At 42.9% G+C, this 27,407-nt stretch overlaps 1 protein-coding gene across 1 annotated transcript; it reads right to left on the reverse strand.

Annotated features, from left to right (window-relative positions):
* Nucleotides 1–1,386: 1,386 nt before the first annotated feature.
* On the reverse strand, nucleotides 1,387–27,407 carry LOC142091030 (myosin-3-like). The gene is made up of 39 exons (XM_075169751.1): nucleotides 27,130–27,407; nucleotides 24,754–24,897; nucleotides 24,511–24,667; nucleotides 23,696–23,723; nucleotides 23,506–23,614; nucleotides 22,865–22,957; nucleotides 22,476–22,539; nucleotides 22,296–22,394; nucleotides 20,818–20,921; nucleotides 20,599–20,737; nucleotides 19,940–20,058; nucleotides 19,588–19,737; nucleotides 18,962–19,132; nucleotides 18,005–18,314; nucleotides 17,758–17,834; nucleotides 16,722–16,809; nucleotides 16,513–16,630; nucleotides 14,546–14,669; nucleotides 14,318–14,454; nucleotides 13,987–14,242; nucleotides 13,570–13,812; nucleotides 13,013–13,189; nucleotides 12,787–12,932; nucleotides 12,615–12,705; nucleotides 11,853–12,242; nucleotides 11,626–11,752; nucleotides 9,104–9,222; nucleotides 8,407–8,603; nucleotides 8,020–8,203; nucleotides 7,617–7,782; nucleotides 6,847–6,971; nucleotides 6,339–6,647; nucleotides 6,050–6,253; nucleotides 5,790–5,915; nucleotides 4,278–4,448; nucleotides 4,081–4,185; nucleotides 3,909–4,004; nucleotides 3,650–3,787; nucleotides 1,387–1,801 (listed from the first exon to the last, which is right to left on the reverse strand). Exons 1-39 carry the CDS (start codon nucleotides 27,331–27,333, stop codon nucleotides 1,778–1,780), a joined length of 5,829 nt encoding a protein of 1,942 aa, XP_075025852.1. The 5' UTR covers nucleotides 27,334–27,407; the 3' UTR covers nucleotides 1,387–1,777.

Here is a 27,407-nt window from a genome sequence, read left to right on the forward strand (position 1 = left end):
CAAGGTTTTTGCTCTCAAACTGAGAAACCATTTATAGTTCATGCAGCCTGAACTAGGGTTGTGGATCTCCAGGTTATCTGATGCAAAGAAGTGATGTGCTAATACAGGGGACTGTTCGTTTGGACAAGGTTGTGTTCAGCAGTGGGTCCCTTCTATAGCACAGGTCTACTTTCCTTTCTGCGCAGTGAGGTACAAATCCCAGGTCAGGTGGGCCAGATGTGTCGGGCACATAGGATCTCAGTGCAAAGGGGTATGGTGCAGTGTTACAAATGAGTGAACTGTTGACCTGGTGTGGTGCAGCCAAGTGATTAAGGCTCCTGATTATTTTGTGGTAATGGAAGAAACAAGTCTGTCATCCAACAGGAGCAGCCCAAACATAGGTAATGACGGACTGGCGAGGATTAGGCAGAGACATTGACCATGGTGGTAGGGCCATCCTGACTCTTTGCCAAGGAGCACGAGTGCACTGGATGAGGGGGAATGGAAAAAATTGGGGGTCTAATAGGGAGCCATGGTGAAACCTTCAAAGGTGTCATGGGAAGGACAGGTATCTGCTCATTTTATTAACCTCTCTGTAGTTGAAAACAGAAAGATGTGACGCCCATCACTTTTTCAGACAGGAGAACATCTTGGGTTTCTCCTCTCTCATCCTTGTTACTGACAGCAGAAGCAGGCCAGACTGCTTCCTGAGCGCTGGTGTGGCTGTGTCCTGGAGCCAGGTAAAGTGAGATCCATTTGGATCCATTTCCTAGGCACACAGACATGAAGCAGTCAGCTGGAACTTCACAACAGTGTCAGCATCCTATTTGACCCATGCACAAACTAATTCATCTTCTCAGAGCACTGGGATGTCTGCACAAAGGTATCCCATTCATTCTCTAGCCCTGACTGTGCTGCCAGGTATGTCTCCTCAGCAGTCTTCACCAGTGCCAAAGTATCTGGGTTTTCTCATTACCCGAGATCCTGCAGTTTCAACTATATCATGCATACACCACAAAGTAGCTGAACATGTATTTCTCTTGGGAAATACCAAGCAGAATTATGGTGCCCACTGCCACTGGGGAGATAAGCTTCAAGCAGCTACTCAGATTTTGCTGCTAACATTACAGACCATTTGATAACTATTTCCAATGTAACAAGTATGTGAGACACCTAAGTTCAAGTCCTCCTCTGCTCAGAGCTGCAAACTGGATAGCTCAGAAGTGGGCCAACTTTCTGAAGTGCAGTTTGACTACAAGGAGGTTAGAAATACTTGATTTGTAATGCACACAGATGACTGCGCTCACAGGCTGGACCAGTCTTGTTCTCCTATGCAGAGATACAGCAGTGAAACTAAGCATGAATGCTGTAATTTTGTTCACATTGCATGTTTGACATACCACATCTGCTCATACAGTAGTTTATTCTCAGTTTCATTTAACAAAGTCAGGATATCTGCTTTCAAGCAGAAGGTATGGAGGAAGCCTGTCAAACACCTAGATTTTAAGGTCAGGACAAAATTGCTCAAACATGATCACAGCAGCAGTAAGACTTGCTTCCCCACAGTTTTGACTATGCTTAACTTAGAAAGAAAATGACTCTCACCTGAACATCAACATCTGGAGCATCTGAAGTTGCAGATATCTACTTTATTGACACTGGTATAGCAGCAGAGTGACAGAAAATATTTGTGTCCATAAGCACATGGAAGAATACTTCCTCCTAGTGTAGCCCTAACTACTGCAAATCCACAGCTGGAAAGATACTTTGTGTAAGTTCTCGTTATCCCAGAGGAAGCTCATTTTTCACTTCCTAACACCACCTGGAAAGGAGAGGCTTTGTTTAGTCCACATACGTCAAGATGAGTCTTTTGGTCCCTAAAATCATCTGTCTTAATGTACCATCCAGCTAGGATGTGCAGCTGGGCCCAGGTCAATGTAGCAGTGTCTGTAACCCTTAAGACCACGCATCATCAAATGTCATGCGATTGGACTGATGGGTTGAAATGGAGATCTGTTGGCTTTCCTGAAGTGCTACTGTACTGTTGCAGTGCTTAAACAACCCCCATCCTCCGGGACAAGGAGTATCCCAGCATTTCTAAAAGTGAATGTAAAGCATGGAAGGGAGTAAAGGGATTTATTGATCCATTGGATCTATTACAAGATTTAGGCATTACAATGCCTAACTTTTAGGCCTCCCAGAGCAGAATCCAGAACTCGTGCCAGGTGCCCAGGCTCAGTATATACTGCGCAGTATCACCACCTCAAAGCAGAATCTAAAACTATAGCATATTGCAGAGAGAGCTGCCCATAGTCAGCATGTTCAACCTGCCTTTACCTGGGGATACCCAATAGGAGATATCTGAAATCTTGCCCTTGTCTGGGCTTTCAATTCAATTAGAGATTCAGCATTCCCTCTATAAGGTATTACCATGTCTAGAGACTTTGCTCAGGAACCTAGATTCAGCCTTCCAAGTGCCTCCCGTGGGGTCTCAGCAAGATACCCTGACAAGCACTGAGGAGTCAAAGCCTTTTACTGGAGCATGACATTAAGTGACTCACTGAAAGTTGCACACCAGCCTCTGGCAGAACCAACACTGTCTATTGAGTCTCAGGCCAGAGCCTTCAGGAGAAAGCACGTTCTCCATAGTGTCTCTTCTAGAGTTAAAATGCTGTATGAGTAAGAGGATGATGTGGGTAAGCAGAAGGCAGCCTGGAGCCAAGGGTCTCCATTTCCTGGATACGTGCTCTAGGCACTAATAATTTTTCCGAAATGTGGACTGAGGGTATTTTACCTCCAACCACAAACTGAGCTAGACTAGTGCAGTCAAAAGGTGTTACATCTGCTCAGACCACACTAGGGAAAAACAGGCTCTAGATCTTGTACCAAAGTGTCTTGGGTTGGAGATAGACAACTGCCCAGGAAGCTCAGCTAAGGACACAGTGCTGCTGCGTATTTCTCAATCAGAACATTAATTCTGCCTAAGGCTCACATGAAGGTTGTTTTAGGAATGTTCAGAGTTAGGTTGGCTATCATTACTTTCACTTTATGAGGCAGTTTCTCAAATCTGAAACGAATGTGATGAAACTAGCCAGAAGGCTCATGCTCAGCACCAGAGCCTGAAATGCTAGAGTCATAGAATCATATTATCACAGAATGGTTTGGGCTGGAAGGCACCTTCAAAGATCATGTAGTCCAAAACCCCTGCCATGGACAGGGACATCTTTCACTAGATCAAGTTGCCCAAAGCCCCATCCAACCTGAGCTTGAATGCTTCCAATGATGGGTCATCCACAGCTTCTCTGGGCAACCTGTTCCAGTGTCTCACCACCCTCATAAACAATTTCTTCCTTATGCCCAACCTAAACCTACCCTCTTTCAGTTTAAAACCATTGCCCCTTGTCCTGTCACTACAGGCCCTGGTAAAAAGTCTTTCTCTGTCTTTCTTGTAAGCCCCCTTTATATATTGCTGCTACAAGGTCTCCCCAGAGCCTTCTCTTCTCCAAGCTGAACAACCCCAACTCTCTCTGCCTTTCTTCAAAGTCCCTTCCTTCCAGAACTGTCCTTTCTGAATGATGGCTATACCCACTGGCAAGGCACAAATCTACTGCTTGACTTGCTTGAGCAAACAGTACAAACTGTACACGTGCCTCCTGCAATAAAGGCTTACCTTTGTAGATGGGACTTCTCGGGTTTTAGCTCTGAGCTTGTTTACTTGACTCTCAGCAATATCTGCCCTTTCCTCAGCCTCTTCTAGCTTATGCTGTGCTTTTCTGAATTTGGAAAGATTAGTACGGGCTTGTTCATCCTGAAATGGCAAAACAAAAGGAACTAAAACCATCTGGCAACTGCTGGGGCACAGAGCCAACTTTTAAACTGACAGTCCCAGAAAATGCTAAATAAGTATTTGCTTCAGTTTAGTGACTCACAGCTTCCTCAGCTTGTCTTTTGTAGGATTTGATTTTCATCTGCAATTTATCTACCAGATCTTGTAACCTCATCATGTTCTTCCTGTGTTCTTCATTCTGTGGAAAGGGAATGTGCAATTACACGTCCTTGGGAGACAAAACATCAGAAGATTTGCTTTTTATTTATACCCACCTGGAAAGTAAGCTCTTTGACACGTCGTTCATATTTGCGGATGTTTTTCATAGCCTCTGCGGATTGTTTATGTTCTTCTTCCAGCTCAACTTCTAACTCGCGGATCTGGTGAATCAATCAACAGTTGGCTTGAGCCCTCACACAGGAGTCGGAGAAGAAAGGTATCTTTGACACCCATGTTCAGTGCTGGTACCCACCCTGGCCTCCATCTTCAAGAGTTGTTTCTTGCCTCCCTTCAGTGCCAACTGCTCGGCCTCATTCAGACGGTGCTGCAGGTTCTTCACTGTCTGGTCCAGGTTCTTCTTCAACCTCTCCAGGTGGGTGCTGGTGTCCTGCTCTTTCTTCAGGTCTTCTGCCATCATGGCTGCCTTGGAAGGGAGATGACACAAGAAACTGGAAGAATGTGAAAGAACAGTGCATGCTGTGCACCATCTGAGGATTTATTCCTGGTTCCTGCTGACTGTTCCTCCCACTGCTTTTCCTGCTTTGTTTTTTCCTGTGACACGATAGCAGCAGAAACATGGTAGGATATAGCAGAAAAAAGGATGGGAAAAAAATCTGCCTGGCTGCACACGCAGAGCTTGGAACGACAGAAAGGGTAAATGCTCTGTCCCACTGTGTGGTCCTTACTGTGACCTTCATTGACACCCAGGTGCCGTGGGGTAGAGCAGGAGCCACAGCAAGGCTTGGGAGCAGGGCATGGCACAGCTGAAAGGCTTCTCCGCATAACACACATGGAGTGTGATGGAGTCTGTGTTCTGCACCTTAGTGCATGCCCTGTTATTGCCACAATAGCCTAAATAGCTAGTGTTACAAGGTAGAAAATAGTTTAAAACAGTCTATGTTATTTAAGGCAAAACTAGGATATATTTTGCTCTCAAACATTTGATTCCTTCACAATCAAATTAAGCATTTTGGTGAAATATTGAGTGACATTACTTACAAATAATGTGAAATTCAACAAATTGCTTTGGCAGCAAAATACCTGAAAAATTCTAAATTGGAAAATGTGAGAATAAAACAATGGCATTAGAAATTTTATATATGTATAAAAATATATGTGTGTGTGTGTATAATTCATTGTAATGCTCCATTTCTGTTTTATTCAAACAGGATACAAATGATCTTTTTCTTTTTCATTTTTATGAGCAGGTGGAGATGTTTTCCTTCTATTTTAACTCCAAATAATGTTTTTAATTGCTAAGATTTTGTTTTGATCCTATGCATCAAAAATCATTAGCAGGTTGGATCCCGTGATACAGCAGCTCTATCGCCTGGCTGAGCTTCACTGGCCTTGCACAGGAGGATATAGCACCAATTTTGAATGGAAATTCACAATTCTCATTTGAAAAGTTCTTAAATAGGATTTTGAAAAAATAAATATTTAAATACATTAGATACTCTACTGGTTTCAATACTGCAGGATTTTTTTGGTATACATTTTCATGCAGCACTGGAGAAAGTTATTTGTTTTAGACTGACTAAATGTGGGTTTAGTTCATTATGATGACAACAGCCCCAATAACTCATCTGTCAGCAGGACAAGTTCCCTGTTGCTCTAATCCTCCTCTGACACATAGCTTCTTCAACCAGGCCCACAGACTGGTTCTTTGTCCAACTTCTGACAAGAGTATTTACATTAACTCCCAGCAGCAATGCCATTGGGAAGCCCTGAATATTGGAGGAGAAAAACACAGTAACGTTCTCACATCTGTGATTGCCTTCTTTGCTCTTTCTTCAGCATTTTTTGCTTCATTAGTAATATCTTCCATCTCAGTGTGGATTTGTGCCATATCAGTTTCAAGCTTCTTCTTTGTATTAAAAAGGCTGGTGTTCTATGAAGAAGAAAAAGAGAGGCTTTGAGTGTCTGTCTTTAGTCTCTCACACATAAAGACCATGAATTACTATTCATTCTTACTCTGTGAATCTCTGGACCCCAAAATACGTTTGTCTTAGCAAAGCAAACTACCTGGGTGTGGAGGAGCTGCACACGTTCAGTGGCATCCAGAAGCTCCTGCTCAGCCACTTTCCTTGACAGCTCTGTCTGCTCCAGGGCTGCCCGTAGCTCCTCAATTTCAGCCTGCAGTAGGTTTGCTCTGCGCTCCACCATGGCCACCTGCTCCTTCAGGTCCTCCTGTGTCCTGAGAGCATCGTCCAAGTGCAGCTGCATGTTCTAAACATGAAGAGCCAATTTTGTCCTAATGGATTTCTCAGATACTATGCTTAAAAATAAATCAACCAGAAAGATAAACCAAGACCTTGAGAACTCCCTGGATGCTGTGCAGGTGTTTCTGTGCCTCTGCAGCCTGGCGGTTGGCATGGCTCAGCTGGATCTCCATTTCATTCAGGTCTCCCTCCATCTTCTTCTTCAGCCTTAAGGATTCACTTCTGCTCCTGATCTCAGCATCCAAAACACCCTGCATTGTCTCCACAGTCCTTTGATGGTTATTTTTTAACTGGCTGATCTCCTCATCTTTCTCAGCAATCTTTCTGTTGATTTCTGATTTAATCTGAGTCAGTTCTCGGTTGACACCAAGGATTTTGACCTCTTCATGCTCAAGAGCTGCCTTTAAAAGAAAAAGGGGAAAAACAAACACAAAAGTAACATTTCAGAGAACATAATCATTGTGATGTTACTCAGTGACTTCACACAAACTCCTAAAGTTTGTGGCAATCAACCTTGCACACAGCCACTGCTCAGCAGAGAGAATAGAAAGTTGTTCATACTGCTCTCTACTTTTTCCAGTAATATTTAAAATAACTCACCTCTGCCTCTTCCAGAGCTAACCGCAGCTCAGATTTTTCTACTTCAGCTTGCTTTTTGGCTTTCTCAAGGTCTCTGATCATTTTGCCATTTTCAGTTATTTGTTCAGTCAGATCAGCTATTTCCTCTGTGAGATAAGAATGACATCAGCCTGTGGTAGCCAGAGAAGCTGAACTCTATGCTTTGTGACTGTGTTCAACACCTCTTTTGTATACCTGCATGTATACATATGTATACACATACATACACGTGTACACGGTTGTATATGTGTATGTGTATGCCTGTATAGATAAAACCAGATACGGCCAACTTATGCAGGATGACATAAACAGAGGGGCATTGGTGTGATTTCATAGCCCTCCTTACAGAGAGCCTGGAAGATACCTGCCTGTGTTTATGTCTCTGGATAGCCATCAGGGTAACACCGTAAGTCTTGTCATTATACATTCACAGTGCATCTGTAAAATTCGGTTTCACAAGCTGTACAGCCTCTTGAGGCCACCACCTTTATCTGGGAGTGGCACCTAAAAGCCCTTGATCTTACATCGCTGCAGCAGATAATGGAGAGCCAGGACATTTGCTTTATTAGCTTAGTCACTTTACAAACTTGCTTGACAACTTTTGGTGAGACGTTTATATTCTCCATTAATAGGAGATTATTGACAGAGTCCTATAACTTAGTGTACCTTGTGCAGACATGTGCATGCTTGTAGAGCATGCCTTGTTGTGGTAGGACTGTGAACCAGATGGGAAACCAAAGCCAAACACTTACGCCTGAGAGTCTTGTTTTCCCGTTTGATTGTTTCAAGCTGATCTAAGGTTTCCTCATAGGCATTTTTCACTTTGAAAAGCTCTGTGTTCAGCGAGCGCGATTCTTTAGAGAGAGCTTCCCGCTCCAGCTGGCTCTCCTCATACTTTCCCTTCCATTCTGCCACGACCTGAAAGATATCATGTTTCTTCCCCTGCTAGTACTGAAAATGTTATTTTATTTGTGGCTATTTTCTGTACTAGATAAACACCACAGTTTCTGAAAACAGGACAAATTCCTATTGCCATGCTCTAAAGGAGCTTATACCTGTTAGACTCAACTTGATTTCGGTATTGACTTAAGTAGGGTGTATTCGTTTGGCCTTCTAGGAAGGCTAGACTTGAAAGATACTGTGCTCACTTATCACCTTATCACAGTTCTGCTGTCTCTTGTCAAGGGCAGCTGCCAATTTGTTTGCTCGCTCTGTGTCCACTGTTAGATCTTCCACCTCCCTCTGCAACTTCAACTTCACCTTCTCCAAGGAGGCACACTTTGAGTTCACAGTCTCCGCCTGCTGCCCTGCTTCCTGGAGACGCTGAGAGAGTTTTTTCCTTAAGGAATATAAATAAAACAAGCATATGATTCAAAAAATCAATGTATTATATACATAATTTAATGAGTACAATATCGGAAGTCATTTTTTTAATTAAGTGTATATGGAAACCCCAATAAAATAATTTAGGTCAGGCTACTAAAAGTAGGTCTATGTTCTGCACAATGTACATAACATCGGGACAGTTCATCTATCATGTACTTGGCCTCCTCCAGCTCCTCCGTGCGCTGAATAGCATCCATCTCATATCTGGTTCTCCACTGGGCCACTTCGCTGTTGGCCTTGGACAGGGCACGCTGCAGCTTCCCCTTGGCTTCCTGCTCCTCCTCATATTGTTCCCGGAGCAAGTCACAGTCATGGCGAGCAGACTGCAAGGCGTGGGCCAGGGCGTTCTTGGCCTAAAAATTACGCATAATACCATGTATTTATGTTAGCTGTGACCAGCAGGTGACCCCATGACCTTGCACACTAAAAACATGTCACGCAGCTTGGGCAGAAGACAACGGGCCAGAGGTTTATAAGTGTTCAGGCAGCTATCTTCAGCTACAACCAACTTTTCTCAGCTCTACCACTAGAAAAGACCAAGACTGATTCTCTCACCTTGGCATATGCTGTACCTTTTCTTCCCTCGGGCTATAGAAGCAAAAGAAATCACATAGACCATGGTTTTAAAGTTAAAAAACATGCGAAAAAATTAACCAAAAGTGAAACCACTTTTAACGTGTCAGAGACCTCCTTAGCAAAGCACTTAAACACAGTGCTCACTGTACACATTCTGCCCAGTAGTAATTTTATTGTGTTAGACTGTAGGCAACAATACTTACAAACTTCCAAAAGTGTTTTTTAAATTAACTGATATATTTTGAAGCCTTAGCATGTGTTCAGTAGTTAGCACTACCTTGATCTCTTCCTCTAGCTGCCTTTTAAGTCCTTCTATTTGCTGTATAATTGCCTGCTTGCTTCTGGACAATTGCAATGTTATAGTTTCTTTCTCTTTGAGTTGACGGCTTAGTTCACCTGTGACAAGAGAAGACAGGTTTCCAGTACTGTCCAGATTAAGCATCCTGAAAACATTCTTATATAAATAATAACCAGTAACAGACAAGTAGAATCACATGTTGTTTATCTCATCAACCTTTGTTACCTTTGTGTATATACTCTTACCGTTCTTATTTTACTATTCTCATTGCATTTTTTTTTTTACCATGTCATCTTTACTCTTAAGACTAATGCAGGGTTTAGTAATGAAATTATGAGACAGATATCTCCTCCAACACTTAGCTATTCTATCTCCTTCAACATTACTCCTATTCCGCTTTAATCATAAGTTCTATTGTTCATTCAGACTTCCACATGCTTAACCCACAATTCTCTCAGCTTTAACTACTTAAGTGCATAAGTGCTTTGTTTCTCTACAGTTTCAAACTTTCCTTTCCTTTCCTTTCTTTTTTGTTATCCCTTCTAAATTTCTTCTATACCGACATCCTTTTTTAAAAGAACATTAGGGAAATTGGCAATCCTGTCTCTAGGTCTAGATGCTTCTCTTCAAGTTGTATCACTTTTTCTAGCTTATTCTGTGTTTTCTTACCATTCCATTTTACTGTATCTTCTACTAAACACTTTAATACTTTCCACTGCTTTGCACAGGTTTAGTAATTTCTTCTGCTTTCCTACCCGTTACCAATGTTTACTTGACCTCTCCTTTCTCTATTCTTCTGCTCTGGAAACTTCCTCTTCTCTGCTGTTCATGTGCTGGGTTACTGTAAGACTCTGGTCCTGCTTGGCCCGCATAGGGAACTTTCCCCTTTTTCCCTTTTCTTCCTTTTCTCCTAAAACCACTTCATAATACTTAGTAATATTCCTACTGATTCCAGGTAGGTTTCCCTACTTTTTTCCACACAGGCATTTGCAATATATAGTGCGGTGCGTTTGGGCACCCAGTGTTACAAGGAACCTTTGTTCTGGAACCATTGCTGCTGCCAGAGGACCAGAGCTACTTGTGCTCCATCAGGACTGGGTGACCGGCACATGGTATTTTGTCCTGCCCATATCTGAGTGATACCCCATTGTCTCCCAACTTACGGATTAATGTTAGTGCTGCCAATGCCATTTTTGCCTTACCTATCTGTTGGGCAATTTGACTTCAGGCAATCATCAAGGAGGCCATACAATGATCCCTTGGTGCATGATGTTTAACCTGGCTAAAAGCTGGTGTAGCACAAAGGCTAAACAGTTTACCTATTTCATTCCTACTTTATTAAATGTTTGAAGCAGGTTCTAAAAGTCCAACCCACCACTGTACTTTCTTTCAGTGGCCCAAGATCTGCAGCTATCTGTCTTACATCCTCTGGAGTCATTTCTTCTAATGTAACAAGACTAGTTTGATCTGCAGTACCTCTCTGTCGTGGGATGGTGGTAGTAGTCATTGTATATGCTGCTATTACCACCTCCTCTTCTTTTTTCCATTCATATGTATTATCCCAATAAGTGTTTTCTCCCGACTCCCATTCTAATTCTCCATCAATTCCTGCAGATCAGCAGCACTTTTTCATTTTTGCATCCCGATCTGCTGGTGTTTGCCAGTGGACTTGGGCTGATTTGGCAGGTCTTGGTGTTCTGAGTTTGGCAGTTCTTGTGGATCCATCAGGACCACTAGCCTCCGAAGATTACCAGATTTTGGGAGACTTTCATATGCTATGCCCTCTTTGGTCTGCTGTGTCCTTGTAACTATATCTGCATCCACATACAGATGTGCCTATAGAGCTCATTCACATAAATTCGTATAAATTCACATAAAAAGGGTTTTCATGGCAGGTGTAGCCCTACAGCTCAGCTGCTAGAACAGTATATGTCAGCACTCCCGGATCTGCTATTGTGTAAAATCCCTAAAATTCAGAAGGTTAGTTTAAGCCAGTTCAGTGCCATTTTAATTTGAGATGTCTGACCTTGCAGTCAACCAGACCAAGGAGCATTCACGCTTGTCACTCACACTGTTCCAAGAAGTCTGCATGGGAGCAGTAACAAGCTTCCTGAGGGTAGCACACACACAGATACCGTACGCACGGTGAACATGGGCATTCTTGGAGGAGAAAGTGCAGTTCTAACAGGCTGCTCAAATCATTTGGGACTGTCCCAAATTCCCAGTCCCCCTGCATGGAATCAGCGAGCTATGTCACATCATTCTGGGAATTATTTACCTAAGCAAATAATGCTTGCAATTGGCATATGAACTTTAAAGCGTCGCTCATGAACTCATTTCCTTTGATTTATTTCTAACGTTGTCTGTGCCTGTACCAATGAGTCTGGAAGTAGAATAGCACTTTGGGAACAATTAGGTCTCACTCATAGTTTGCATTAGAGGGTCTCTCTGCTACTGAAGGGAAAAAATATCCCCTCAGCAGATCTTTGTGCCTTCCTTACCGGACTCTGTCTGGAGTTGGGCTTTTTGTATCACCATCTCATTCATATTTCTCTGGTTTTCCTCAAATTTGGCTTTCATATCTCTCATCTGGTCTTCCAGGGTGTGGTACATTTTTTCCAGATTAGCCTGAAAGAGAGTAAGAAAGTGGAATGCGTGTTTGTATTGCATTAAATTCCCACCAGACAGAAATATTGCCAATTCAAGTATTTCACTTCTAAAGAAACACCTTGGACTTAGTAATGGCCTCTGTACTACTGGCCAAGTCGTCAACCTCCATCTTCAGCTCACTCTTCTCCTTCTCCAGCTTCTGCTTCACTCGTTGCAGGTTGTCGATCTGCTCCCCAAGCTCAGCTGTGCTGTCCACATGCTTCTTCCGCAGGGCGGCAGCCGTGGCTTCATGCTGCAGAGTGGCCTCTTCGAGGTCGCGACGCATCTTCTGAAATTCTGCCTCACGCTTCTTGTTAAGTTCGGTTTGAGCGGTGGTAGCTCCTCCAGCCTCTTCAAGTCTTTCACTGATTTCCTCAAGTTCATTAGCCAGCTCATCACAATGCTTCTCTGCTTTTGCCCGCATCGCTTTCTCACTTATGGTCTCCTCTTCCAGCTCTGCAACACGGGCCTATATAATGAGGAAACAGCACATCAGGAATTAATAAGGGAACAGATAATTCAATGCTTAGGTTAACACATAATTGTCATAATAGAATACCAAGCCCATTGTTTTGGAGACTATAAACAAAATAAAGTCCCTTTGAATGTTACTGTTTTGGCATTGTAGGCGAAGACTTACCAACAGGAAAAGACCTATGGATCAACTCATACTAACTTTAGATAACAGCTTTCTGTTGTGGAGAAAATTATTGCAAACGTATTGAGGTAATTACTGTGACTCGGTCAGAGATTTTTATCAGTGACCAACTGTGGACAAGCATGCTACTACAGTTTAAACAAGCAAACAATAATGATGAAGTAGTTACATAAAGTCTCTTGCCTGACATTCTCTGATCTTCTTCTGCAATTGAATAACTGAATTCTGCTGTTCCTCAATTTTATTTTGCATCTGGTTAAATTCAAAGTCTTTCCTGTGAAGGAAATGTTCTTTTAATGAAAAGAAAATATATCCCGTTAAATAATAAATTTGTCACTGATTTTTTTTCTCATACTTCCTTAATTTTTCATCTAAGTGTTGTTTATCATTCTCCAGATCCACTATGGTTTCCCGGGCAAGTTTCAAGTCTCCCTCAAGCTTTCTCTTTGCTCGTTCAAGATCCATACAAACTTTTCTTTCCTGTTCTAAAGATCCTTCAACCTGTAACAGAAACATATTTAAAGATGACTGATGGAACATCTGAAGAATCTGCCCCTTCTCCTTGTGTTGAACACGCTCACATGGTTCACTTGTTGCTCCAGCTTGATCCTGACTTTGGTGAGGGTATTAACTTTGTCCTCCTCAATTTGCAGGTCGTCCAGTGCCTGCTGGTGGGCTTCTTGCAGGGCCTTCTTCTCCTTGACTAACTTCATAATAGTCTCATCCAAACCTGTCATTTCTTCAGTTAGATTTTTAACCTATTGTAAGGCAAAATACTTGAAGGTGACTAATAATTTTGGCTTTTATATAGGCTAGTGATCACACAAAGGCAATAAACTCATTGCTAGACTACTAAAGAGACTTAATTAGTTGCATTATATAATCAAACTATACAATCTCTATGCTTATATATCAACCCTTCTGAAGACACAAAGCAATTCTGAACTTTCATTTTTATGCATTTTTGTATGCTTATGGGTTGATTTTCCTGCACAGTAGAGGTGACTAAACTTAACACCAGGCCCACAAATTTCCTTATACAATACCGTGTTATTGTTCAAATTGACTGCACCTTTACATTGTATATATAGACAGAGCAACTATTACTAAACATGCAAATAGCAGAAATAAAAAGTACCTTGTTTTCTGTGGCATGCTTTTCCTTTTCAGCCTTGGCCAATGTTAACTCAAGGTCATCAATATCTTTCTTAAGCTCAGAGCATTCATCCTCCAGTTTCCTCTTTCTGGCTGCCAGATCAGCATTTATCTCCTCTTCATTCTCCCATTTTTCCATTACCTCCTTTATTCTTGCTTCCAGCTGGAATTTTGCTTTGATCAGCTGGTCACATCTTTCTTCAGCATCAGCCAAATTTTCATTTTCCTTTTTATAGAAAACAGAAATGTGTTTCATTGTCACATGTTGGAACTGACACTTGCAAAAATCACCTGCTCATTATGCAATTGGAACACGAAATAACAGAATTTCCATTCAGCCCTTTCCTGAACACTCAGACAAAACTCATGGAGGAGCCAAAAATGGTTCTAAATTACGTACAGTCTGTACTTGCAGCTGCAGGTCATTTTTCTCTTGCACCAAAGTCACCATTTTTTCTTCCAACTCTTTCCTCTTGGTTTCTGATTTAGCCAGTTCTTCTTTCATTCTCTCAAACTCTTCCTTCATGACGGCCATTTCTTTCTCAGTTCCCACACTTTTTAAGAGGGGTTTTATCTTGAAGTACAACTTCATCCAGGGCCAGTGCTTGACGTTCATGAATGCACGGATGTTGTACTGGATGCAGAAAATGGACTCCCTGAAATCAAAGCGATCCATCAGTACTGTGAAAAAAGCACATCTTTGAGAAATGAGACCTTGCAGAAGACACAACCTTTGGTCTAACATTCTTTTCAATTCAAGTCTCCTGAGGTATCCCCTGCATAAAGCCTGTGTCTGAATGATCAGTCGTCCTAAGCAATCATCTCGCATCTCTTCCAGGACACCTAGCAAACCTGCCTTGAAGAACACCTGAAATCAAAGAACAGAGATCAGTCATTGCTGGGCTTACATTTTAATGCAATAAATGATTTCTCATTGTGTGCAAAAACTAAATGTTTACCTTAGTGTGTCCAAATTTGTACTGAGTATGATCTATCTCAATGGAAGACAGCAACTTTTCACACGCCTTCTTGCTATCAATAAACTGTCCTTCCGGAATCACACCAGCATTCAGAAGATAGTATCTGACAATATAAAGGAAAAAAGCTTATCGGTATCATTTTAGTGCACAGGATGCTACAAGAACAGCTGTCACTGAAGATACAGAGGGAGGCTGAGTCCGACTCACAACTCCAGACTTAAATAACAAACCAGTAAGAAGCAGGTCAGTTCAGTAGGTTCCCAGCATGTGTTACATCCCTCACTGAGACTGAGGGCATGGACAGTGTGTCCTCTGGACCCGAGAGACTCTGCTCATCTGTGTCATAGTCATTTACACTAATCTAGGGGGCCAGCTCACTGGCTTAGCTGTACATTCAAAAAATTAATGGATTTTAAGAATCGGGAGACTGCTGCAATTATCTAATCTGACCTCCTGTATAACACAGGCACACAGTCCTCCCAGTGCCTTGCTCACCCAGCCCCCATCTTGTGATTAATCTAGTACATATTTTTTAAAAAGAAAAAATTTCAATCTTATCTGAAGCCTTCAAACCTTGAGAGTGTCCCAGATAAGCTATTTACCCTCACTGTAGGAAAGGTATACTTCACTTCTACCTTGACAACATCCTTTTTCAGGTCCCACCCTTGGACTCTTGCTTTGACTCTGTCTTTTAGATTACAGGTTCCTGCATATTCAGAAATCTTTACACTTGTAGGTTCTCTACACAAACAAATCATCTGTTAACATACAGTTTCATGAGTTAAACAGTTTGATTTAAATCTCTCACTGCACTTGAGTTCACATTTATCCTGTAGCTCTTTTCTGAACCAGCTTCTTGCGTTCTTCCTGAAGTATATAAACCAGAATTAGACATAGTATCTACCAACAGACTTCCTAATCCTACGCTGAGAGATTATTCCACCCCCTATTCTTTTCAGCATGCCTCTGTTTACCCATACACAAATCTGCCCACCCACATCACTGCCTTGGGAAGTCGTCTTCAGTTAGTGCCCAAAATGCCACTTCTACCCTTTTCAATGTCCCTGCTCTCCAGGATACCCTTTTCAGTGCTGTAAGTGTGGTGTACTTTCTTCATTCTTAGAGATCTGACCTTACATTTGCCTTTGTTCAAATACAGCAAGCAGATGATCTAAATACGTTGCCCTAAATTTAGCAACCCTTTATAGACGTCTTATTTGCATGGCAGTTCCTGGGTTAAAATTGTTTGGTTTTGGTTGTTTTTTTTTTTTTTAATCTATAAATTAATGTATCTAAGGTGCTATAGAAATGTTAGCATGTAGAAATGTTAGCTCTGTACAAAATGAGAGTGCCATGTGGAACTAATTTAGATGTCCTGCTGAAGTCTGTTTTGTTAATGTAGCTACATTTGCCAGTCAAGCTTGTAATTTCATCAAAAAAGTGCTATCACGTTTGACACAATTTCATAGAATCATGGAAAAGAATAGTTTGGATTGGAAGGGACTTTTAAAGGTCACCTAGTCCAACCCCCCTGCCATGGAGGGGGGTTCATTTCCTTTCAGTAAAACCATTCTAGTTAGAATTATTTAAACAACATTCTTCAAACTTCCGCTAGATAGTGGTTAAATATAGGATGTGGTATAGACCACCCTCCATATTTTTGCTGAAACATGCTTGTGTCAAATTTGGTAATTTAAGCAAAGAATACCCAAACATTCAGATGAACATGAATGAAGTGAAAGTAGGTTTTGGCATACAGTATTCAGGAAGGTATTTGGGTGGGCACTGTCCACACATATCCTGCTATTAGATATGTCTTCATACTTTCCATAGTTGTTAAATATTAAAATAGTCTTTTCCTAAGAACTGTATCATTGACTTGTTTAGCAAGACTCTTCTCTCAAATGAATTGGGTTCGATGCAAGCACAAGAATGTTATTAGAGACCTTTGTTTAAAATCCCCATATAAAATCTTGTTAGGAAATCCTTTCCTGCAGATTCGAATGCCTTCCAGAACACCATTACATCTCAGCTGGTGCAGAACAAGCTTGTGATCCATCAGGCCTATGACAGAGCAACATGGGGATATATTGATTTTTCTAGCATTGGTCAATTGGTCTTTCTGCCCATTTCTAATTTATGTTTTATGAATTACCTGGGGTCTTTGTTTCATTGGGAATGATACAACGCACAAAATGAGGATGAGTTGTTCGCAAGTTGGACATCAGCTTATTTAGATTTTCCTGTAAAAAAAGAGATCATTTGCAATCTCTATATTACTTCAAGACATAATGCAAATATTCTCAATATGATTTGACTCTGATGAAAAACAAAAATTCAGAAGTTTTTCCTTACTCTCTCAGTGAATATTCTACAATCCTGTATAGGCATCAGCAAAGTAAATAACTACTAACAGTAGATACAATTGATAAACTTTCCTCCTGTCTTAAAATGAAAATGTGTCCTTAGTGGTTAGAAGCTAATCATGAGAGGTATTAAACAGGACGAGGATGGAAAGAAATGAACATATTCCAGGATACCAATAGTGCTTTTTCTTGATCAAATGAACTGTTGATCAAATGAATGAATGGGCTGATTTGTTGTTTTTATTACTTAGATATATTAGTTATGTATATTTAAAAGAGAATTGAGCCACAAAATCAATGTTTGTCTATGACATCAGAAGTCATCTGCTCTACAGGATGGTTTTTGTTAGCATTGCATTTCTTTAATCATCTCATGCAATAATGACATACTCTGAGTATGCCCCACGTCACAGCCAGGTGGGTGCTGCCCTCCTCATCCTGCCAGGAAGGGCTGAGCCTGTTCCTGGCCCCAGGATGTAGACGTGTCACAGCAACATCAAGGGGCTGCAACATGCAATTTGTGTTGCCCACACTGACTGCAAGGCACTGGTTGCCACACAATGCCCTGTATTCAGAGAGACACATCCTGGAAGAAGCCAATTACAGGCAAATAAGAGAAGGATGCTGTTAGCACCAAAGGTCAAAGCCAAGACAAGCCTTTGGGCTGTCTTGAAACTGTGCAACCTGATCAAAGCACATGACTTCCTTTCTCCACCATCATCCTAGAGAAAGTGGGAATGGTGAACTAGTGCAGACAGGTCTGACAGGACTGCCTTCTCAGCGTTTTCTGCAGCTGGTCCATGCTGTGCCAGAGAACACACCTACCCGAAAGAGTACAGAGACAGTTTGGAAGGAAGAGCCCTTTTTCTTGGTTCCTTTCTTCTTAATACCATCACCTTCAGCTGGAAAATGAGATGACAGTCCAACTGAGGTACTGCTGTAGATCCCTTTAACAGCATTATAATTGTGCATCTAATACATAGAGCATGAATACCGACTCAACACTGATTCAAGTCAGATGATAGCTACAGCTGGAAACGCCACACAGGACACATTGATCCTCTGATCTTACCTTCATCTATGGAAGCGAAGGCGGCATAAAGATTGCATAAAATTTTCATAGATGATTTCTGATACAGTCCCACAACAGTTTCATTCAGGGGGTCCTTGTTCTTGTCAAGCCAGCCAGAGATGTTGTAGTCCACTGTGCCAGCGTAGTGCACCAGGGAGAAGTGGGCCTCAGCTTTGCCTTTGCCAGGCTGGGGCTTCTGGAAGTTGCTAGACTTGCCCAGATGTTGGTCGTAGAGCTTGTTCTTGAAAGAGGTGTCAGTTGCCTTGGGGAACATGCACTCCTCTTCCAGGATGGAGAAGATACCCATAGGCTGAATAGAAAAAAGGTGTTTTCAAATAAGATGAATTCAAGTTATAATAATATGGAGTGAAAGAAATGCTAAAATTAAAGTACAGGAGGTATTTTATAGAGAATTAGCTTGGGAGGAGCAGGTAAGCACGATTTTTTGTGAACAGCTGGCAAGATATTCAAAAGCACCAGGCTTTCATAAATAGGATTTTGAACTACCCAGACGTTGGCTGGAAAACAAAGAAAGCCAAGCAAAAATTTGCAGTAACTTCTTGGAATACAGTAGTGACTTCCCCTTACCCAGAAGGAGCAAAAAGCAAGCAGATATGAGGCTTTCTAACATTTGAATTTAACTGAGAGGAAAACCTGAGGAGGAACCAATATGCAAAGACAGAAGACAACTGGGATAAATATGACAATGAAATGACAATTTATAATAATGTGGAAGAAAGAAAGACAGAACAGAGAAATAAAAGCAATGTCTTTTTAGAAGGCAATTTCCAGTCAGTGGATAATTAATCACAAGGGTTATGTTTAAAGGAAGGGAGGAGGTAAGGAGACCTGGAAGCTTCACAGAGAGAGTGTATTGAAGGCACTCAGTGCAAACACTCTCGAGAACCCCTTCCAGATCTGATTTGTGTGATTGCACAAGCTGCATAAGAAACTCACCTTTTCTATAAGCTCAATGCAGGCAGCCAGGTCCATCCCAAAGTCAATGAACTCCCATTCAATTCCTTCCTTCTTATACTCCTCCTGCTCCAGTACAAACATGTGGTGGTTGAAGAACTGTTGCAGTTTCTCATTGGTGAAGTTGATGCACAGCTGCTCAAAGCTGTTGAGCTAATATTTGAGTAAATATGTTAATATTGTTAAACTGACTCAAATCAATTTATTTCGTAGAGATGTCAAGACAAAGTCAGCCAGACTATCCCTGAAGGGTTTTGATAATAGTGTAAAAGATATATCATGGGTGGTCCAGGCTTACAGAAAAGTTGTGCTGTGCAGCACATGGTTGATGTGGCCTACATTGGCAATGTTTTTGGGTGACCCTAATGTCACTAAATACAGATTCTGTGGGGAGGGAGACAGCAGCTTCACGGCTATGCTTCTGCCATTTCTTTTCTCTTACAAAGGGGGTGATGGATCTACAAAGGCAGAAGCAGCTTCAGAGAGATTTGCCCTGTTCTTGAGGGCTGCATTGGGGTGAGGAGGAGGACAGGTCAGAAAAGTCAAACGAACGGAAAAAAAGCTTTTAAAGACAGCCAGAAGTCTGAGAGTGCTATGTAAAACCAAACCTCAAAAATCTCAAAGCCAGCAATGTCTAAGACCCCAATAAAGTGCTGTCTTGGCAGCTTAGTATCCAGTTGTTGGTTGATGCGTGTCACCATCCACAAGAAGAGTTTTTCATAGACTGACTTGGAAATAGCATTCACCGCCTGGTGCACCTGCAGGTAGATGGTTCACACAGCTGTGTCAGGGCACTGCTAGTGCATCACCAGAATAAAATGCCCCTCCACCATGCACACATATTGTCAGCCCACAAAGTGCACTAATAGGCCTTAATGGTCCTGACCATCCTCAGCTGTGACCTACACCCACCCCTGTCTGTTAGGGAGAGGATGGTCCCTGCTGCTCCCTGACACTCACCTGATCCACTGTTTGGCCCTTCATGACATATTGATTTCCCACTTTCACCCGAGGATAGCACAAAGCTTTCAACAAGTCTGCTGAATTCAGGCCCATCAGGTATGCTGCTTTGTCAGCCTCTGTAAAACAAAAAAAAAGCTGAAAGACTTTCTTCTTTACGGAATGCGTTGGAGCCAGCCAGAGCTCACTCCGAAACCTGGCAAACTGGTTGGCTTTACCCTATCCACAAAGCTTGACCAACGTTCTCATCTACATTTCAAAACAGCCTTGTAGGGCTAGTCCTCATGATTGAGTGGCTACAGCAGCCCCAACAGGTGTGGTAAAACCAGTGAGTGCATTGGTGATGGAACAACAGAGTGTTTTCCCTTTCGAGCCGCTTCTCCACAATGTCACCCAAGCAGAACAAGTTTAGATGTGTTACCAGAAACTGGCGAACACTACAGTAACATGTCCCAGGCACAAGGTCCTTCAGCAGAGCCATCAGGAATAAAGTGGATGCAGAAAGTGACGCTACAGGAGGTGGTAAGTTGAAGGTTGAACCTCCTTTTTATGTTCATCAAGGAACAACTGCTTCTTTCCTGGAAGACTCCTTGCATTTCTAGTAAAAAATGGTATGAAAACAGTTGGAAATACATCTCTCCAAGCCATGAAGGTATTACCTTCTGTGCCATCTGGCTCTGCCTGCTCCTCACGTGGTTTCTGCTTGAACTTCATGTTCCCATAGTGCAGGATCGCCCCTGTCAGCTTGTAAATCCCCATTCTCTCATCGAGGCTGAAGCCCAAAATGTCAATGGCTGCCTGCACACCAGATAGATCAGCTGATTGTAATGGTGGTGATGGTAAAAGTAATACTGTTTCTCCTTGCTAAATGTACTCACATCTGTGGCAACAAGCTCCTCCTGGTCATCAATGCTGGCCACAGAAATCTCCCCTTGACTGATGAAGGGGTAGTCGAACGGGTTGGTTGTGATGAGGAGCATCTCTGAAAGGCAAAAGAAGGAGTTAGAGCCAGATCCTGGCAGTGAAAATGGAACAACGGCTCAGCAAGGTTTCACAGGCTCTTTTTGCTTCTGTATCCCCAAACTCTTGGTTTTCTATTAAGAGACAAGAAAGACAGACTAAAGCCATTCATCTGCCTTCCACCGGATGAGCAGAAAGTCCTGGACAGGTTCTCAGTCCTACCAGTTTAATACGATGTGAACTGGGAGTTGAACATTCAGCACTGGCAGACAAGGAACAAGCATCCAAAGAAACAGCTTTTAAGAAATATACTTTTAGGTAAGACTTATATGTGCTTATCCTCATACATGACTTATACTAAACCATCCTGAACGCCCCTTGCAACCACTGGGGTTGTGTGCTGGTGCACATAAGTAATACAAACATTTATGTTTATCTCCATCTAATTGAGGTCAAAATTCACAACTCATTTTCAGTCCTGAATCCTATGGCAGAGCAAGAGCAGAAGTGAAGGCGTGCAGATGTGCAGTGGGGTTGCGCAGCGTGCAGGAGAGGAAGCCCTCCATACGTTGAAGATAAATCTGTCTGTGTCCCTGTACAGACATGCAGTCCCCTGGCACACGGCAGTCTCTCTGGGAAGGGAAGAGGGAGGTGGTAAATGTCGGGAGGGCACATAGTGGGAGGATGGGGGTAGGAGCTCCACCTTGGGAAATGCTCTGTGGATAGTTGGGAGGGATGGGAATGGGGCGAGGATGAGTGCAGTAGTTGAGTGTGTGGCAAAAGGGTTTGGGACAGATGCAGGGCATGGGTAGGGTATGCCATGGCAGTGGGAAGGGGGAAAAGGCTGGAGGGGCTATACTGGAAACAGGGAAGAACTTTTGCCCATATGATAAAGAGTTCAGATAGATGGTTTGTAGATCAGGGTATCTGGCCATCTGGCACCCAGGGGATTTCTCACCTTTCCATTGAAGATTATTCACAGGATCTGGCCCATATAAGTTGGACTTTCCACATCAGCAAGAACAGCAAGGTGTAAGGCACAGTAAATTTGCCACCCCGCACCTCACCTGCACACAGTTTGCATTAGAACTTACCCAGGGAAGATAAATTGGAGGTGGAGTAGCCCCTAGTGCAACACCGTTATACAGAGATAAAAGTGCTGTGTACAGCTTTGGTAACCCAGTCATTGTTGATGCTGGAATGCAGATGACATAAATAAGCACATGACCAAAGCTTCAGTGCTTTGTACAGCCTGAGGCACCTGCCAAAAGGGGAAGCTGGGTGCTTGTGGCCAGCAGGTGCCACTGGACCCTCCATCACTGAGCTGACATACTTAGGGAAAAGTTTCCCGTACTGATTTTACTGTAAAATGTCACCAGGTGATGGCTGTCCTTACCAAGCAGTTCAGGCTTCTTATTGGAGAGGATCTGGTAGAAGATGTGGTAGCTTCTCTCAGCTTTCAGCTGGAAGGTGACTCTTGACTTTTCCAGCAAGTCTGTAATATGTATGCACATATAAATTTGTCAAGCTCTTCTTTACTTTATAGTAAAGCAGTAAGCCCACCTCATTTACTCACAGGTCTCAATGTCTCCAGAGGCCAGTTTTCCAGAGGTACCAAAATGAATACGAATGAATTTACCCTGGCAAGCAGACAAAAGGTAGTGGTCAGTGCAGCATTCTGAGGGTAACATGTCAGAGTGTTTTTCTCTCTTGAATCTCAGTGACAGCACTTCCAAATCAGTCTGAATTATCTTAGATATTCAAAGATAGATAAAGGGGAACAGTTTGTTGCAGCCCACACATCTATAAGCATGAAACAGCTGTAAACACATCGGCATCTGACAAACAACCAAGAAATTTGTCAGTGAGAACATTTCTCCCAGCCCAGTGGGTCCCAGTTGCAAGTAACAAGCAGGCAAACAGGATTAGAAATGCAGGAGGGCAGAGAGAAACATGACAACTCACAAAGCGCGAGGAGTTGTCATTTCTCACAGTCTTGGCATTCCCGAAGGCCTCCAGCAGTGGGTTAGCGCTGATGATTTGATCCTCGAGTGTACCCTGCGAGAATATTTGAATAATTATTGAAAAACACTATGGGCTATGTGGTAGGAAAAAGTGACTATATTGCGGCTTGCCTGATTACATGTGCAACCACGTGCCCTTCATTTCAGCTGTACAGCGTTACTACAGCACCTTCTCGACTACAGTGCCAAGAACCAGCACTGTGTGTAAATGGTAAATAATTCACTTTTCTCTTATTCAGAATTTCTCCCATGGTCAGAGTTCTTGTCTCTCAGCCACAGGGACAGACTGGTCCATGTACAGAAACTGGAGCTTCTGATTCTTCCTGGACACCAATCCCCCAGATCTGGTTTCAGTCCAGCTGAAGCTACACCTGGGCAGTGACAGTAGCAGCTCAGGTGGCTTGTATTTGTTGTGGTCCTAACTGCATATCAGCCCCTGGTCTTACTGCCCTTTGAGAGAGTGGCTGAAGCTAATAAAAGATATTTCATATTTTGAGGTAAATGTTTGTCATCAGTGCTGTGCACAGCCGCAAGTTGATAACATCCCAAACTGCCCCTCTGCCAAGCCTTTCTTCTTCACACCTTCATCCAGGACTCCTTCTTCTTGGCTAGGTCCCCACTCGCTGCAATTGTTGCAAAGTACTGGATGACACGCTTCGTGTTCACAGTCTTCCCTGCACCGGATTCTCCACTGTCGAAATTAAAAATAGAGTGAAGAATTATCTGCCCACTTTTTGTTGGAGACAAAGTTCAAAGTGACAGATGTACTTACGTGATTAGGATGGACTGATTTTCACGATCTGTCAAAGGGAAAAATAACTGCAGTCAGAGAAGCTGTAGGGAAAATTGCTGGTTCTCAGGTAACCTGTGACCTAGTGCTCATCGAAGGGAAAGAAACAAAATCTCTGCAAGCAAAACTGAAAAGATGCATGGTCTTTTTCTCCTCCTCTCTTCCCCTTCCAGTACTCCACTTTTTGTCTTCTCTCCTCCACCTTTGCTCCATCCTGCACTCTCCTCTTTGCTTCGGTCTTTACCATTCTTTACCTCTATTACTATTTAATATGGGACAGGACTTGATTCAAACTAAAACCATGTATTTGGTGAAAATATTTCTTCCAGCTCTGTTCTGGACCTACCTGCTGTTGCTTGAAGCCACATGCTGGTGTGCTGACTAGGGACTTCCCAGATAGTGTGACTATCTAACTGCAACTGCCCTTTGCAGTGGTTCCTGTAATGGTGCTTAGCTTAGTACTTGGGCCAGAAATTATCTGTTCTGCAGAGATAATGTGCAGTACAGCAGCGCAGCACTTCAAAAATAAAAAATCTATTTCAGGAGGCAGGGAAAATTGTCTGGAGATGGTTTTGCATCACCTAGAGATAAAATAGGCACATCTAATTCCACAGTACAATAGTTGGGAGCCCAAGCAGATAATCTGCAACATGACACAGAACAAGGAATTGGGGTAGCACACTGTAAGAGATGGCAAAGGCAACTGAGCCTGTGGCACATAACGAATGGCACTTGGCAGAAGCAGTGTTTCTGACACAGTTTTTTTCTATGAGTCTGGTCAAAATAGAAAAGCTCACCAGTCAGCATGAACTGATAGGCATTGTCAGAGATGGAGAAGATGTGTGGAGGGGCCTCCTGGCGTTTCTTGCCTCGGTAGGCCAACACCACCTCCGGGTTGTACACCGGCAGCCACTTGTAGGGGTTGACAGTGACACAGAAGAGACCCGAGTAGGTCTGCAGGAAAAAAATAGGATAGAAGAGTCACTGAAGTCCATCTCCTGGCAGCTGGGTTCTCTCCTTTGCCATGACAGGGAACTTACATAGATCATCCAGGAGCTGTAGCGGTCCTTGAGGTTGTAGAGGACAGCAGGTTCATGCAGGTGGGTCAACATGGCCACATCCTCAATTCTGTCAAACTTAGGTGGGTTCATGGCATATACATCATCAGGTTTGACAGCAACCGTCTACAATTTAGAAAGAAAGAGTTAACCTTGATTCAGTAACTCTCGATGCTCCTTCCATGGGTACACACAGAGACACAAACACAGAGAAGTAATAACATCTGTAAGGCTGCTCTGATTCAGATTTTTCTTTCTGTTTAACTGTGCAAAACAAGATATAGCTATTACAGGGCAGACACTGCTGCCAGCTGGGAACTCTACAACACTGAAAAATTTACAGGATGTAAATTTACTGTCCTGGAATTGCTACAACCACGCAGACAGGATTTGTGCTGGACCAGATCTTTCTACACATTATTGCTGCTTATGAACTTCAGGTCAGCCAGGGGCACAACTGCTGGCCGGTCTACCTTTCAGCCTCTCAGATTCACACTGCACAGTGCCAGGGAGGCAGGACACTAACAGCACAAGATTCATCAACAGCAAATCCTTCCTTGGAACAGACTTGTTCCACTCCTGCCTGTTGCCATTCCTAATTAAACAAAGGCTCTAGCCCTACCAAATAGCACCGTCTACTGGCTCACATTGCGGGTGACCATCCTGTCACACAGCCAGAGCCTGTGGATATGTTGGGGGGGGCGGGGGTGTGGGCAGATGTGCAGCAAAGCAGATGTACACAGATGGCTTATCTCGGCCACACTGAACCATGAAGGAGCTTGAAAATCCTGTCATTTCTCCAGATGGCTTTCCCATTGCTTTTATCCATTGCTTTTATGCTGTAATTGCTGCTCCCATGAACTGGTCCAAGCTGACTAGTCCAATCCAAGGAGAAAATAGTGTTACTGCTATCATATTTGATTCAAAAAGATTGAACACCATTCCCAAGCTCAGGTCCTGACTAGTGGAATGATCTTGGGCTTCTTTTGAGAAAGCAAGCATTACAAGCACAGTTTTCAAAAGCAACTTTGTGATATGTGTCCCTAAATACTTTTCTAAAGTGTTCAAACACTTGAGCAATTAGAATTCACGGAAAGTCTCCGTATAGAACAAGAGATCGCACATTAACTGCTACTCACAGGACATACCTGGGAGTCACTATAGAGATTTCTAACATAATGTCAGTTCAGTGCTCAGAAGAAGGCAGGAAGCTCTAAAATATTAGGATTTATTAGAAAAGAAAGGGAAAAAAGAAGAGAGTGTTACGTAGGATGTGTCTGTCACTTCATTCACACCTTCATTACTGATCACAGCTCTTAGAAAGGATATAGTTGTACTAGAAATGATCCAGAGAAGAGAAACAAAGATGGTCACAGGTATGAAACAGCTTTTCTACAAGGAGAGCATAACTTGATTGGGATTTGGGAGTGAAAAGGAGACACTTTTGAAGTCTGCAAAGTCAGGAATAGCAGAGGGAACCATGGCCATAGCAAGGAAGAATAATTCACTTTTTCTCCTTGTGAAAAAAATAAACTGAAATTACCAGGCTGCATATTGCAGAGAAAAGGAAGCACTTTACACATACTCCAATTTTAAACTGTGGAAATCTTTCCTACAGGACACTACAGAGGCAAAAAGCTCAAATGGGTATAAAAAATCCAGCCCCCAGAAAAGCAGGTCCTTGTACAGAGTGGCCTGCTGCAGCCTCTGCTCAGTCACATAACTACGATTGCTGGAGGCTGGGGGTGAACCAATGGATGACTGCTTTATTCTTTATTTGCTTTCTTAAAAATCTTCTAGTACCTACTGCCAAGATGTTGGTTGAGGTGGTTCTTTGGGTTGCTGCAGCTGTTCTTACAAAAGTTATCAGGACACAAGCTGCTAAGACGTTTCAGCGTTTTTGCAAGATTTACAGCTCGGAAGCTCCTCTAGGAAACTGTTTGCAGCCAGTGACACTGATAATAATTTCACATGCAAAGGGGACTTTCAAAGTAGCTGCCTGCTCTGCTACCAGTAAAGGAAGGGATTTATCAGTGAATATGACAGTGTTAGATGAGAAAGGGTTAAAGCAGCGGTTGAGGAATGTTAAGACTGGCAAGGGTACAACCCAACCTGTTTCAGAGCATTGCCTGATCTTTAAAGCGTAAACCAAGAATAATTATCCAATGGATACCTTCACCCAGCATCCAGAGCAATACTTTCCTCTGCAGGCTGTGATGGTCCCAGTCAGGGCAGGGCAGGGCAGGGTAGATCTCTTGCCTGAGCTATTCTAGTGCTTTCTGTGTTCCTTGCCCTCCCCAGCAGACGTCCTCAGGCCCTCAGCAGGGCAGGGAGGAGGGCCAGGAGGAATGCACTTACTCTGCCGTCCTCTGTCTCAACAGTTATCTTCCCATCCTGTGCAGCCTTGATCTTCCCTTTGGTGTACTCCATCTCAGGGTCAGCCACAAAGCAGTAGGTCTTGGCGTCAAATGGCTGGTTCTGGGCTTCTATTCTCTCCTTCTCTGATTTGCGCAGGTATGGTGCAGCCTCACCAAAAACCTCCATGCCAGCGTCTCTGCTCATGGCTGAAGCTGAAAGACAGACCCTGCTGTGGTGATCCCGTGTGCGGACCTTAGAGTTGAGCAGAGTGGAGCTGA

The sequence above is a fragment of the Calonectris borealis genome, chromosome 20 (genome assembly GCF_964195595.1).
Source record: "Calonectris borealis chromosome 20, bCalBor7.hap1.2, whole genome shotgun sequence".
NCBI classification, from domain to species: Eukaryota; Metazoa; Chordata; class Aves; order Procellariiformes; family Procellariidae; genus Calonectris; species Calonectris borealis.

Excerpts from the sequence above, each read along its gene's own strand:
- LOC142091030 (XM_075169751.1), bottom strand. The coding sequence starts at position 27,333 with ATGAGCAGAGACGCTGGCATGGAGGTTTTTGGTGAGGCTGCACCATAC. Across the intron at positions 13,813-13,986 it reads TGCAGCTGCAAGTACAGACT|GAAAATGAAAATTTGGCTGA; the intron begins GTACGTAATTTA and ends TTCTATAAAAAG. Across the intron at positions 13,190-13,569 it reads AGCATGCCACAGAAAACAAG|GTTAAAAATCTAACTGAAGA; the intron begins GTACTTTTTATT and ends GCCTTACAATAG.